The sequence below is a fragment of the Malaclemys terrapin genome, chromosome 7, assembly GCF_027887155.1.
Source record: "Malaclemys terrapin pileata isolate rMalTer1 chromosome 7, rMalTer1.hap1, whole genome shotgun sequence".
Taxonomy (NCBI): domain Eukaryota; kingdom Metazoa; phylum Chordata; order Testudines; family Emydidae; genus Malaclemys; species Malaclemys terrapin.
The window spans coordinates 48,172,938-48,188,621 of NC_071511.1; the positions used below are offsets into that span (position 1 = coordinate 48,172,938).

General features: G+C 47.3%; 1 protein-coding gene across 1 annotated transcript in view; it reads right to left on the bottom strand.

Moving 5' to 3' along the window:
• The window catches only part of DNAH1 (dynein axonemal heavy chain 1), a 139,778-nt gene extending 134,312 nt beyond the window's left edge, over positions 1-5,466 (bottom strand). Inside the window, exons 1-2 of the mRNA XM_054033606.1 lie at positions 5,220-5,466; positions 4,276-4,348 (exon numbers count right to left, since the gene is read on the bottom strand). Of these exons, the coding sequence (XP_053889581.1) occupies positions 4,276-4,348; positions 5,220-5,435 (289 nt within the window). The 5' untranslated portion in view covers positions 5,436-5,466. The remainder of the gene's footprint in view (positions 1-4,275; positions 4,349-5,219) is intronic.
• Positions 5,467-15,684: the final 10,218 nt, after the last annotated feature.

Sequence of the window (15,684 nt, forward strand, 5' to 3'; positions counted from 1 at the left end):
GGAGAACGGAGTGCTGGGTGCTCTCTGCAAGCTCCTCCTCCTCCTCCTCCTCCTCTTCCCCATCCGCAGAATCCTCAGGTGTAGCTGATGAGACTATCCCCGACCCGGAATCCACGGTCACAGGTGGGGTAGTGGTGGCGGCCCCCCCTAGAATTGCATGCAGCTCGGCGTAGAAGCGGCATGTCCGTGGCTCTGACCCAGAGCGACCGTTTGCCTCCTTTGTTTTTTGATAGTGTAGATCAATCTCTGATAATTTTCACATGACTCTACATTGTGCCTCTTCATATAACCTTGTGGTGGGTCTACCCACGTGTGACCTCTGTTTTCATGGAACTTTGTATCAAAGCCTCATTTAGAAACTTTGCATTGCCCTTGGTATAATATTATAGCCCCTAAGGATAGAATAAGATAGAAGAAAAATTTCTTTTTGCTAGCAGTAGAACAAGAGCTCTCCCCCCCCCCCCCCTCCACTCTTAATCAATTGCCCTGTTGAATGAATGAGGTGTGGATGAGCAAGGCATGGAAGGCAGCACCTCCAGACAGCCTCAACTGTTGGAGAGGGGCTGGGAGCCAGACCCAAGGACAATAAAACGTGTCAAGTGGGCTCATTAAAGACAAGCAGACATACTGACGGCCTCGGGGGTTAGAAGCAAGCACCTTCTTTTGAAAACACCCTCTTTGCAGCATTGGAACAACACTCAAAAGAAAGCAGCACAAAGGACCAATGGACACAGACACAGAGTTTGAATCTGGTATAGATTTGCATGAGAAGAAAGCTGCTATAAAAGTGAGGTGTCTTGCAGAAGACCCCGGGTCTCGTCTTGTCAACATGGGAGCATCGATCCGGATCGGCAGAAGCCCGGCTCCACCCCCTCCCTCATCTAACTCACCTGGCCAGTGAATAGGGTTACCATACGTCCGGATTTTCCCGGACATGTCCGGCTTTTGGGGGCTCAAATCCCCGTCCGGGGGGAAATCCCCAAAAGCCGGGCATGTCCGGGAAAATCGGGAGGGAGGGCTGGGCCGGGGTCGCGGTGCCGGGCGCGCGGTGCCGGGCCGGGAGCCGGGCCGGGGCGTCGGGCCGCCGAGGGGGTGCGCTGGGCCGCGGGGCCGGGAGCCAGGGGGTCGGGCCGGGAGCCGGGCCGCCGGGGGGGTGCGCGGGGCCGGGCCGGGAGCCGGGCCGGGGCCGCGGGGCCGGGCCGCCGGGGGGGTGCGCTGGGCCGCGGGGCCGGGGGGGTCCGCGGGGCCGGGAGCCGGGCCGCCGGGGGGATGCGCGGGGCCGGGCCGGGAGCCGGGCCGGGGCCGTGGGGCCGGGCCGCCGGGGGGGTGCGCTGGGCCGCGGGGGTCCGCGGGGCCGGGAGCCGGGGGGTCGGGCCAGGAGCCGGGCCGCCGGGGGGGTGCGCTGGGCCGCGGGGCCGGGAGTCGGGGGGTCGGGCCGGGAGCCGGACCGCCGGGGGGGTGCGCTGGGCCGCGGGGTCGGCCGCCGGGGGGGTGCGCTGGGCCGCCGGGGCCGGGATCCGGGGGGTGCGCTGGGCCGCCGGGGCCGGGAGCCGGGGGGTGTGCTGGGCCGCCGGGGGCCGGCCGGCAGTGCTGGGCGGGCCGGGGGTGGTCGGCCGGGGGCCAGGGCTGGCACCCCAGGGTCCGAGCCGACCCAGGCTGGTGCCGCCGGGGGGGCCAGCCTGGGCCGCACCTCCTCCCCCCACACCCCCCTTTACCTGCCCAGGCTTCCCGCGAATTAAATGTTCGCGGGAAGCAGGGGAGGGGGCGGAGACTTTGGGGAGGGGGCGGAGTTGGGGCGGGGGAGGGGGCGGGGCTGGGGGCGGGGCCAGGGCCCCGTGGAGTGTCCTCCTTTTGGAGGCACAAAATATGGTAACCCTACCAGTGAAGTTAAGGGGAGCAACTAATTGGTAACAACAAGACGGAGTGTGTTTGTGTGTGTGTGTGAGTGTAAGTGTAATATATTATATGCATATAATACAGTGTTAATGAATACATGTATTACTAATAAATGTGGCGTTTTGTCTTATTCCCCCTGAAAAGATCCTGTGCAGTACTTTAAGTACAACAATAGGCTTGTCTGAGCTCCTTGACTTTCACGCGGCACTGATCTGAGTCCCTATTGTGACCTCTCTCCATCATGCCCTTGGAGATTTTTTCAAAAGTTTTGGCATTTCGTCTTTTAGAACAAAGTTCTGCTAGCACTGAATCCTCTCCCCATATAGCGATCAGATCCAGTACCTCCCGTACGGTCCATGCTGGTGCTCTTTTTCGATTATCGGACTGCATGGCTACCTGTGCTGATGGGCTATCTGTGGTCACCTGTGCTCTCCACGCTGGGCAAACAGGAAATGAAATTCAAATATTCCTGGGGTTTTTCCTGTCTACCTGGCCAGTGCATCCGAGTTCAGATTGCTGTCCAGAGTGGTCACAATGGTGCACTGTGGGATAGCTCCCGGAGGCCAATACCATAGAATTGCGGCCACACTAACCCTAATTTGAAATGCTAAAATCGATTTTGGCGCTACTCCGCTCGTTGGGGTGGAGTACAGAAATCGATTTAAAGAGCCCTTTATTTCGAATTAAATGGTGTCGTTGTGTGGACGGGTGCAGGGTTAATTCGAATTAAGGCTGCTAAATCCGAATTAAAGTCGTAGTGTAGACCAGGCCTAAGGTTGTTAATGATTTTGGACCCAATCCTGCAACTTGCTCTGTTTACTTGGATCTTGGTGCCCATATAGAGCCCTACAGACATTAAAGCAATTATGCAGAGCAGTTTGCAGGATCGGGGCCTTTGAAACCAATTCTGTGAGGCACTGAGCACCTGCAGCTTTCACTGAAAGCAAAATGTTGATGTTAATAATATTTCAGTATCAGAATCCTTGTAATACAAAAATACCAATCTAACATTCGCTTTTTATAAAAATAACATTTAAACTAATGGAGATCAATCCTAAACAGGCAGCTCCATATATTTAATCTCCTTTTTATTCATATAATTAATCAAATATTGTACAGAATCATGAATTGTCCATATCAATGTACAGGTTTATGATTTTCTTGAAGATTTGCTTTTACTGAAGAGTCAATAAAAGCACAGAGGTTTGAACAGAATATCTTTAACCCTGCATAAATGTTGATTTGGTTTCTTCACAGAACTGCCCTGGTTTATATCTACTGTCAGTAAATGCTATTATTCCCATGGTGGCATTCCACTTCATTGAAATCTATGAAGCTATTCATTGCAGCACTTTGTGCATTATCAATTATTTATGTCAATACGTAATGTGTCATCAGCATTTATACTTACAGCCTGATTTTTTCCCCATTAAATAAGTAGAGTATCATAAATAAAGATCCGTCTCCACTTGTTAGGGATGAGTTGGTCTTATCAAGATTCACTTGTGGATGAAGTCATTTCCTCTTACTCAGGACAATAAATAGCACATCTAAAGCACAGTAAGGTGGTATATGGTTTCTATCTCTCCCCAGCCTACAATCCAAATAACCAGACTGCATCCTGTGGGTCTGCCAGGCTCTGGGGAAGGGAAAGATCCTTTCCTCTCATAGCCAGTCTCTATGGTCATACTCCAGCCTCCAGGACATGTGCACCATTTGCATGTGGGAAAGGAGTGGCAGATCCCTTTTTCCAATACACAAAGCTCCACTGCAGAGTGAGTGACAGCAAAAATCCAGAACATGCAAAATGGGGTAGGGAGGGAAGATGGGGAGAGGGTGTACATTTCCTGCTTGGCCAACTCCGGCACCCCCCTCAGCAGTAATGGACACATTCCACTGCTGTTGGTAACCTCTGTACCTATGGAGTGGAGGTTGTGCTCCAGATTCAAGCATAATGGACCTGTGAAGGACAGAGTGCTCAGAGTGACATTAATCTTGTTATTCTTCTCAGGGTACCCCATAGGTCTAGCTACAAGAGCCGCCTCCTAAGATTAGATATGGACCCAAATGCTCTGTGGGCATCACAGGGGCCAGATATACCCTGACAGTTGGTAAATCGCTTTTTGCTCATGAAGGAGATCATTCTACTGACCTGGGAGTTCACTTCACTCCACCATTCCCAAGTGATTCCATCACCTTGGGATCATCCCTGGCTTTGAGAACAGAATCACAGGAGTATTTCCAGTGTTCTTCTAGCCTAAAGTAATCAGCTGAAGCACTAATTTCCCAGCATGCCTACTGCTACCAACATTAACCCTTTAAGGCCCCATTTCCCAGCATGCCTACAGGCAGCGGCATTATTCTTTTCAGTGCGTTTACCTTTTGGCGTGTGCTGCTCACGATCAGCCTGTCTCAGTAAATCCTTGTACACACTGGGACCAGCGCACACATCCTGCAAATCCAGCACATAAGAATATCACCAGGGCGAGTCAGAGATAAGAGAGAGGGGCCACAGAAAGTAACAGAGAGAGAGGGTAGTAAGGGGATCCATAGAGAGTGTCATATAGGGAGAGGAAGAAAGAACCTTCAGTGAGGGCTTGAAGCACCGGAGTTAAAGAGGACATGCTGAAACATAGAGTGCCATGGATACTGTAAGAGGCAAAGGGAGTATCTCCAGAAAGGGATAGGGCGCATAGCACCACAAACACAGAGGCAGGGGATTGCTAAGAGAATGCAGCCTGAAAACAACCAGAGATCTCTAGAGAGAGGGCTAAAGAACAAGGAAGCCAGTTGGGCTATGCTTATTTACACCAACTGAAGATCCAGCCTCATACATTTACTAGCGCATGGAGTTCTGTGCCCTGCTCACAATAACATGATAATAAACGTAACACTGTGACTGCATTGAGGGCCAGACCCCCCAGTAATTCAAGGAAATCATGATTTGTGATAGACAAAGCATTGCTGCTTTACCCCAGAAAAGTCAAATCCTATGAGGGCTCTGACCTAGGGGAACAGCTGCAGAATGGGAGACAGGATGCAGGACCCTGGCATTGTTGCCTGATCCCTGCCTTGCTCTGAGCAGATTGGGTGAAGAAATGGACCAAGGGAGGAGCAGAGGGGGAAAAATTATGGGCAAGAGAAAAGAGGACAAGAAAGCCAAGGAGTTCTGTGATTGGTAGGTGTCATTCTAAGCTGCCGTCCTATTTTCTGCATGAGAAAGCCTTGCAGATTATCTGCTTTTCACATGGATCCTTAGATCTAGGATGATCTGTGGATCTCCAATAGAAAAGATGAAGAAAGAGGAGGCTCTTTGCACTTACCCCCAAGAAAGCTGTGGCTCCTGGATAGAGCACATCAGAGTAAAATCCCTTTTGTTTAATCATTGGGTATTTCCTGATGGTTCCCCTGTAGATGCTTTCCATTGGGCTTGAACTGGCTCCTGGGCTGGGGTCCAAGACCTGAGCCTGGCTGTTGGAATGAGGAGAATAGGGGCTCCTCCCCAGCGAGTCTGTCAATTCTTTCTTTGTCTTATCCATCCCCTCCACCAGTCAGAGGAAAGGCGCTGTGAAGCAGTCCTAGGCCGTATGGAAAGAAAACCAACTGATACCGTTAACACTGTGTCTCCACCGCTTGTAAAATACCTCTCAGCATTTTTTTACATTGCTGGTTCGCTAAGTAGATGAGTGGGTAACGAGATGCACTTGACTGCCTGCCATGACTGATCCCACACTTTACTTTTATGGCCTGGTGGCCATCTGTCTCACCCAGCTGATTGGATGGTTCACTAACCCTGGGCAAAAGGGGGACCGTCATTATTCCACACAGGTTTTGGAGGAGAAAACTCAACAGCCGGTGTTTGAAAAGCTGCTTTCCTGAAACAGCAGGGACTTCCCAGCATCCAAGAGACTGCCAGCAGAACTGGAGCAATCCAGGCCCACACTGAAACTATCACATGAGCCCCTATGAGCTATAGGCCCCATCAGGTATGTAGGGGCTTTACCAAATCCCTTAAAGGTAACAGTCCCCTCCAAACCTAACTTGATTCTAGTAAACTTAAACCCAGATACCCCACCCAGCTAGTCCCAGATATAAGTTCTGACTCCGTCTCAGACAATTAAAGCAGAGGTGTCTAAGCGAGGCCTGTTGAATATTAAAATATAGCCAGAAGCTCCCCGCTCCCTTTTACTGCAGGGGATTTCTTTTCTTTTATTTTTTTGCTGGTGATCTCAACTCACAATTTCTATTCCTCCATTAGGGGAGAGACAAGTACAGGCAGATATTACCGATGTGTGCATTTATTTTTGATACAAAAAATCTTTACATAACTGCAGATGCTAATGAAGTGCAGCCTTCAGACTCGTGGCAAGATGCTAATGTAAAACCAAGGGCTGCAATATTCAGCCCTGAAGTAAGGGCTTATCTAAATACAAAAATGTTACTGCTCTAACTAAACTGGACTAGTTAAAGCAGTACAGCTCCCCTAGTGTTGATGCAGTTATACAGGTATAAATATGTTTATCCTGTTATAACTTATTACCATAAACGTATGGGAATTCTACAAAATACCTCTGAAGGCTATTTCTGGGGTGGTGCAGCTTAGTGCACCAGTCCTTGCTCACAGCTGGGCCTAAAGTCTAGCCCAGGGCTGGGCAAACTTTTTGGCCCGAGGGCCACATCTGGGAATAGAAATTGTATGGCGGGCCATGAATGCTCACAAAATTGGAGTTGGGGTGTAGGAGAGGGTGATGGCTCTGGTTCGGGGTGCAGGCTCTGGGGTGGGGCCAGAAATGAGGAGTTCAGGGGGTAGGAGGGGGCTCCAGGCTGGGGCAGGGGGTGGGGTGCAGGAAGGGGTGCAGGCTCTGGCTGGGTATGTGGGCTCTGGGGTGGGGCTGGGGATGAGGAGTTTGGGGTGCAGGAGGGTGCTCTGGGCTGGGATCAAGGGGTTTGGAGGGCAGGAGGGGGGAATCAGGGCTGGGGCGTGAGAAGAGGCTCAGGGGTGCAGGCTCTGGGGTGGGGCCAGAAATGAGGAGTTCAGGGGGTAGGAGGGGGCTCCAGGCTGGGGCAGGGGGTGGGGTGCAGGAAGGGGTGCAGGCTCTGGCTGGGTATGTGGGCTCTGGGGTGGGGCTGGAGATGAGGAGTTTGGGGTGCAGGAGGGTGCTCTGGGCTGGGATCAAGGGGTTTGGAGGGCAGGAGGGGGGAATCAGGGCTGGGGCGTGAGAAGAGGCTCAGGGGTGCAGGCTCTGAGTGGCACTTACCTCAAGCAGCTCCTGGACGCAGTGGCATGTCCCTTCTCTGGCTCTTAAGAGGCGCAGCCAGGCGGCTCTGCACATTGCCCCGTCTGCAGACACCACCCTTGCAGCTCCCATTGGAGCGCCGGAGGGAGCCATTGGAGTGCCTAGGAGCTTGAGCGGGGCCATGCCACAGCTTCCGGGAGCCACATGGCGCGGCCCCCGACCCTGCATCCCGGCTGGAACTCCAGAGCAGGGCCATGCCGCGGCTTCCAGGAGCTGCATGGTGTGGCCCCTGACCCTGTGCCCCAGCTGGAGCTCCAGAGAAGGGCAAGCCCCAGATCCTGTTCCCCAGTGGGAGCTCACGGGCCGGCTTAAAACGGTTTGCAGGCCGGATCCGGCCCACGGGCCATAGTTTGCCCTCCCCGGTCTAGTCGTAAGTGAAGAATAGCCCATATTCTTCCTATGGGTTTGTTTAGTCTGGAGAAGAGAAGATGGAGCAGGGACATAACAGTTTTCAAGTACATAAAAAGTTGTTACAAGGAGAAGGAAGAAAAATTGTTCTCTTTAACTTTTGAGGATAGGACGAGAAGCAATGGGCTTAAATTGCAGCAAGGGCAGTTTAGTTTCGATAATAGGAAAAACTTCCTAATTGTCAGGGTGGTCTAGATAATATTTAATCCTGTGAGTGCAGGGGACTGGATTAGATGACCTCTCAATATCCATTCCAGTCCTATGATTCTGTGATTCTATGATTACAGAGATGCCTGTTCTGCATCCCAGGAAAGACCTGTAGCTCTGTCTGATTTAATCCTGGGGGATAAAATGTTTGCCCAACAATCTGCTGGTTGAGAGTTTTCTGACTTGCCACAGTGGATCTTCATTAAAAAGGTCTTGTCAAGGCTTATAGTCTAAAACTAGTGCTGTTGCTGTTTTTGGTTTCTCTGTCACTCAGAGGTGACAACACACATACATTGCCTATTGAGACCCTCTGCTCTGTTCTTGAATGCAGGTAGTGAAGTGAAATTTACAAAACATCCTATCTGCTCTATTCAGAGAGTATGAATTTTGTAAATTTCAACTAGCTGCCTGCCTAAAAGAATGAATCAGGCACACACAGAAAGGAAAGCATTACATACACACCTAAGATGGCAGGGAATAACTGCACACAGGTTTGTTATTGTAGTGTTCAAATCAGTGAACAATTTTGAGTGAATTTTTTTTTAAATCAACCGATAAAATTAAGATTACCATGATGTGAATAAATGAGTGAAGTGGGGAGACTTTGAAGGAAGGATCAATAACACCTCAACCCAGAAAACCCGAATACTTTCTCCTCCCAGCCTCTCTTTTGTTTGGCATCTGGGACTCATACCCTGAAGAATGAATTTCCCTGGAGGGATTTTGTTTTTTATTAGTTATTTTATGCTCTGGCCATATCTATTTTAGCAGCACAGCAGGATTGATTGGTATCAGCTGAGATCCAAGGACTCCTGATGAATTACTGCTGGACTCTTATGCCTGGTGCACCAATACTGCAAAACAGAGTAATGCAAAATGACCTTGCTGAGGCTTTCTTGAGATGACAGCTCTGTGGGAAGCCTAGGTGGCACAGCAAGTTACCACACTAGCCTTTCACCTCTGAAGACCTGAGTTCAAAGCCTGTGTAATACAAAAGTGAGCATGGAACTCTCATCCTAGACTATGTTAGTGAACATCACAACCCCTTCCTTCCCCCCCATACACGTTAGCATGATTGGCAGTTTCTGCCCAGGACTGAAACTGCATAAGCTGCTGCAGGTCAGGGCTGAGTTCCATTGACAGCTGTGTGGAGGAAGTGTGCATCACACTTACCCACAGTGGGCCTGATTCTCCACTGCTTTACACCTTGTGTAGTCATGTCCTTTATGATCACTAAATTTATTCACCAATTAAAATAAACCCCTATTCAGCATCCTGTTCAAAAAGACCCATCTGCCAGGCCCTCACAGATACACAAGAGAAGATGATAATGTATATGCCTGGCTAATGTAACATTGACACACTGTCCAAAATCAGATCTTGAAAAATTTTCCAGCCACCTACTGGACAAAGAATTAAAATGATTAGCCCGAGTTTGATACAGGTAATAGAGAATGGGTGCACTAGCAAATCCAGAGGAAATCCCAGTCCCCTATAACCCGAGGTGCTTGGGATTTCTACAGAGTGCTCTTCCTGGATCCTGCTTGGGGGTTACATATTTCATATCAGCCTCTAGCTAGTAGATATTTGATAAATCAGATGCTCACTCCACAGTCTGTCTCTTCTCTCGCATCCACAGCCTCTGGGCTGGTTTAAATGGAAGAGGTTCTCAGATACTCTACCTCTCTCTCAGCCTCCTAATTGAGGCAAATGAGAGGCAGGGGGTCGAAAGGTATACTCTACCTCCCTCAACCTCTGCTTTTTGGATCCTCTTCCTCAAGAGTTGCCTCTGCTGTTTCTCACAGCTATCAAACGCAGCTGCAATGTGAAACTGACATTATTCTGAACCACTTCCTTGCTTCCAAAAGAGTTCTGAATGCCATCAATGAAACTGACCCATGTCTTGTTAATTTAATTCTACTGCTGCTGCATCTTAGGCAATGAAGCCATCTCTATGCAGACTCAGCAGGTTACACTCACTTCATATTTAGAAGAAGATTTTATTTGGAACCACAAGGGCTGGAAAACTTTTCTTCGAGAAGATTTTCAAATGCACAAATGGGAGTTAAACACAAGATTCTCATTGAAAGTCAAAATCTCCTGAAAGCAACACTTATTCAAAAGTTGAGGATACAGCCTCCACACACATGTGCACACATACAACACACACTTCCCAGACATTTGCCAAAGAAAGTTTCCACACACAACACTGGCAAATGGACAACTGGCTTTGTCAAGTCCTAAACCATTTAACTACAATAAGCATTTTAACACATCTTTCCAGTAGTTCACTACTCATCATCCAGCCAAACAAAGCCACATATCATTTCACACCTGGAAACTTTGTGTGTGTCGATATATCTATATCTATATATCTGTGCGTGTGTGTGCATATATATGTGCATGTGTGTATGTATGTATGGATCTATCTATATCTCTCTCTCTCTGTGTGTGTGTATGTATATAGAATCATAGAAGATTAGGGTTGGAAGAGACCTCAGGAGGTCATCTAGTCCAAACCCCTGCTCAAAGCAGGATCAACACCAACTAAATCATCCCAGCCAGAGCTTTGTCAAGCCAGGCCTTAAATACCTCTAAGGATGGAGATTCCACCACCTCCCTAGGTAACCCATTCCAGTGCTTCACCACCCTCCTAGTGAAATAGTGTTTCTTAATATCCAACCTAGACCTCCCCCACTGCAACTTGAGACCATTGCTCCTTGTTCTGTCATCTGCTACCACTGAGAACAGCCAAGGTTCATCCTCTTTGGAACCCCCCTTCAGGTAGCTGAAGGCTGCTATCAAATCCCCCCTCACTCGTCTCTTCTGCAGACTAAACAAACCCAGTTCCCTCAGCCTCTCCTCGTAAGTCATGTGCCCCAGCCCCCTGATCATTTTTGTTGCCCTCTGGTGCCCTCTCTGCAATTTGTCCACATCCTTTCTGTAGTTGGGGCCCAAAACTAGACGCAATACACACCAGATGTAGCCTCACCAGTGCCGAATAGAAAGGAATAATCACTTCCCTCCATTTGCTGGCAATGCTCCTACCAATGCAGCCCAATATGCCGCTAGCCTTCTTGGCAACAAGGGCACACTGCTGACTCATATCCAGCTTCTCATCCACTGTAATCCCCAGGTCCTTTTCTGCAGAACTGCTGCTTAGCCAATCGGTTCCCAGCCTGTAGTGGTTCATGGGATTCTTCCGTCCTAAGTGCAGGAGTCTGCACTTGTCCTTGTTGAACCTCATCAGATTTTTTTGGCCCAGTCCCAATTTGTCTAGGTCACTCTGGACCCTATCCCTACCCTTCAGTGTATCTACCTCTCCCCACAGCTTAGTGGCATCCGCAAACTTGCTGAGAGTGCAATTTATCCCATTGTTCAGATCATTAATAAAGATGTTGAACAAAACCGGCCCCAGGGCCAACCCCTGGGGCACTCCGCTTGATACCGGCTGCCAACTAGACATCGAGTCGTTGATCATTACCCATTGAGCCCAAAAATCTAGCCAACTTTCTAGCCACCTTCTAGTCCATTCATCCAATCCATACTTTTTTAACTTGCTGGCAAGAATACTGTGGGAGATCGTATCAAAAGCTTTGCTAAAGTCGCTTTCCCCATATCCACAGAGCCAGTTATCTCATAGTAGAAGGCAATAAGGTTGGCCAGCATGACTTGCCCTTCATAAATCCATGTTGACTGTTCCTGATCATCTTCCTCTCCTCCAAGTGCTTCAAAATGGTTTCCTTGAGGACCTGCTCCATGATTTTTCCAGGGACTGAGGTGAGGCTGACTGGTCTGTAGTTCCCTGGGTTCTCCCTTCTTCCCATTTTTAAAGATAGGCACTATATTTGCCGTTTTCCAATCATCCAGGATCTCCCCCGATTGCCAAGATTTTTCAAAGATAATGGCCAATGGCTCTGCAATCACATCAGCCAATTTCCTCAGCACCCTCAGATGCATTAGATCTGGACCTATGAACTTGTGCATGTCCAGCTTTTCTAAATAGTCCTTAACCTGTTCTTTCACCACTGAGGGCTGCTCACCTCTTCCCCATACTGTATTGCCCAGGACAGCAGTGTGAAAGCTGACCTTGTCTGCGAAGACGGAGGCAAAAAAAAAAAAAAAGCATTGAGTACTTCAGCTTTTCCCACATCATCTGTCACTAGGTTGCCTCCCCCATTCATTAAGGGTTCCACACTTTCTCTGATCTTTTTCTTGTTTCTAACATACCTGTAGAAACCCTTCTTGTTACCCTTCACATCCCTTGCTAGCTGCAACTCCAGTTGTGTTTTGGCCTTCTTGATTACACCCCTGCATGCAATATTTTTATACTCCTCCCTAGTTATATGACCAAGTTTCCACTCCTTTTAAGCTTCCTTTTTGTGTTTAAGCTCACCAAAGATTTCACTGTTAAGCCAAGTTGGTCGTCTGCCATATTTGCTATTCTTTCTGCACATCGAGATGGTTTGTTCCTGCACCCTCAATAAAGCTTCTTTAAAATAAAGCCAGCTTTCCTGGACTCCTTTTCCCCTCATATTAGCCTCTCAAGGGACCCTGCCCATTAGTTTCCTATGGGAGTCAAAGTCTTCTTTTCTGAAGTCCAGGGTCCGTATTTTGCTACTCTCCTTTCTTCCTTTTCTGAGGACCCTGAACTCAACCATCCCATGGTCACTGCTGCCCAGGTTGCCTCACACTTCTACTTCCCCTACCAATTCTTCCCTGTTTGTAAGCAACAGGTCAAGAGGAGAATGGCCCCTGGAGGTTCCTCCATAGTTGCACCAGGAAGTGGTCCCCAATACCCTCCAAAAACTATCTATATATCTATATCTGTGTGTGCGTGTGTATCTATATCTATATGTGTGTGTATCTGTGGGTGTGTATATCTCTCTCTCTATGTGTGTGCGTGTATATGTCTATATCTTGTGTGTACATATGTGTGTGTATATATATATATATATATATATCTGTGTGTGTTACATATCTATATGTGTGTGTATATCTCCATATACCTTTATCTGTGTGTGTGCGCATGTATATCCGTGTGTGTGTATCTTTCTATGTGTGTGTGTGTGTGTGTATCTATATCTGTATATATGTGCGTGTGTGTGTGTATCTTTCTATATGTGCGTGTGTGTATCTATCTATATCTGTGTATCTACATATATCTATATCTGTGTGTATATCTATGTGAATGTATCTATCTATATCTCTATTTATACCTGTGTGTGTATCTATCTATCTATATATGTGTGTGTGTGTATATAGATATAGATTTGTTTGTGTGTATATATATTTGTTACATATCTATATCTATCTATAGATATATATCTGTGTGTGTGTGTGTGTACGTATCTATCTAGATCTATGTATATGTGTATGTATCTAAGTCTGTGTGTGTACTATTATATATATATGTATCTGTGTACATATATTTGTGTATCTCTCTATACCTGTATATATGTGCGCGTGTCTATCTATATATATCTATATCCGTGTGTGTGTGTATCTATCTATATCTATGTGTGTGTGATTTATCTATATGTGTATGTATATATATATGTATATATTATATTTATGTGTGTATGTGTATATATATATATATATATATATATATATATATATACACACACACACACACACACACACACACACATATATAAAAATTAGGACTGTCAAGTGATTAAAAAAATTCATTGTGATTAATCGCGCTATTAAACAATAGAATACAATATACACACACAGATATATATATATATACACACATATACACACATTTTCATATATCTATATATCTATAAAGTGGTTAAATGGAACTATGCAAAATGAGATCATATTATAACGGAACTGCTGACACAACATTAGATACAGTGTGTATGGCAGGATAGCAAAACTATAATTACAATTTCTCAGTAAATCCAGTTTTTACATATCCAAGAAGTCAAACTCCCACACATTTTTCTCTGAGTGGTATGAGCTTTTGATCTCTTGCCTCCTCTTCGATTCTTTGATCCATGGTTTCAATCAAACCAACTAAGAAAATCATCATTTAAAAAAAAAAAAAAAGAGGTCCAAAAACGCTTCAGTGGTTGTAACAGACAAAGAAAAATACTTTAAAAAAAATCAATCACAACAACAAAAAGTTAAAAGGGCAAAATCAGAAAGAAAGAAAAGAAAGAAAGATAGATAGATGAATACTAGTTTTCTACCTTTCTCAGAACAATCTGTATATGCATTCCTAATGCCCCAGTCACCACAGTTTCTAGACAATAAATACATGGGAATTGTTTCATGCCTTAATATAAGCCATAAAACATGAGTTCAATATAGTGATGAGCAACCTACATATGCCTTTAAACTTCAATCTACTTGAATCTTGTCCTTTCCAAAAACAGAGTTAAAAATAGTTTCAAGTACTATACCATTCTCTAGCCCCCTGACAGTGGTGTTGGTTTTACAATCCCATTTTCCTGGGTTTTTTTAAATGTATTTTCCCTCTCTGTTGCTAAAGAAAAGACTCACACAAACAACAAAGGACATTGACTACCCAGGGGAAACAGTGAAACTGACTATAAACATAGTGTTGCCAAAATTCACAAAGAAATCAGACAAAGAATAGGGGAAACAGTTGGCTAATTTTCTTTAGTTATACCAGCCTTGGGTGATCCTTTTAACAAAAGCTGTTAAAGTGTTCAGACAGTGCCACTGATAGTACTATTTTCATTCATAAAGTGCAATCCCTTCACTCCATCGCCTAGATGTTTATTAATACCGCAAAACCAATTAAAATACAATACTAAGTATTAAGGATCTGATCTTTGACTTCAACAAGCATTTGATTGGGCCCTAACACATCATAATACATGCGACATCAAGAATACAAAAAAAGGGTCAAATTGCCATCATTACCAAAGGGGGAAGGGGGCCTCATGAGGGCGCAGAGATTAGTAAGAACACCCTCCTCTGAAAATGAATGTTTCTAGTGGCTGTTTGAATGTGGAGAGGGATGCAGGGCTGGCTCCAAGCACCAGCTTGTCAAGCAGGTGCTTGGGGCGGCCGCTCGGGAGAGGGGCGGCATGTCCAGCTATTCGGCGGCAATTCGACGGATGGTCCCTCACTCTGCCTCGGAGTGAAGGACCACTAGCCGAATTGCTGCCGCAGATCGCAATCGCGATCGCGGCTTTTCTTTTTTTTTTTTGGCTGCTTGGGGCAGCCAAAACCCTGGAGCCGGCCCTGGAGGGATGGACATGTGGGGGGTGGGCAGATAGGAGTCCTCTAGAAGTATCCAGGAATGATGGGGTTGAGGATTCAACTCCCACATCTAGTGGCATCCAGGGGAGGTGTGGTTCTGATTCCTACAGTTGGCAGCATCTGGGTGTGGGCTGGCTCTGAGTCCCACACTTGGCCAAAAAGCAACAAGAAGTTGTGAAAGAATTTCAACCCTTTTCAGCAATGACAAATAATTCATCGACATTTTTAAACTCTGACCCGCTTCCTCCAACCCTAAAGGCCACCTCAGCTACACCTAGGCCCACGGGGTGGGCATGCAATCCCTATCGTGGGTAGGGCCATCTCCAGGCACCAGCTTGGCAAGTAGGTGCTTGGGGCGGCCACTCCGGAGAGGGGCGGCAGGTCCTGCTATTCGGGGGCAATTCGGAGGATGGTCCCTCACTCCCACTCTGAGCGAAGGACCTCCCGCCGAACTGCCGCTGCAGATCGCAATCGCGGCTTTTTTTTTTTTTTTTTTTTTGGCTGCTTGGGGCGGCCAAAACCCTGGAGCCGGCCCTGATCGTGGGATGCCCCAACTCCTTCTGCGGGCCACAGCGACGACTTGCCAGAAGGCCATGGGCAGCAAAATGGGGCAGACCATGGCTCCCGT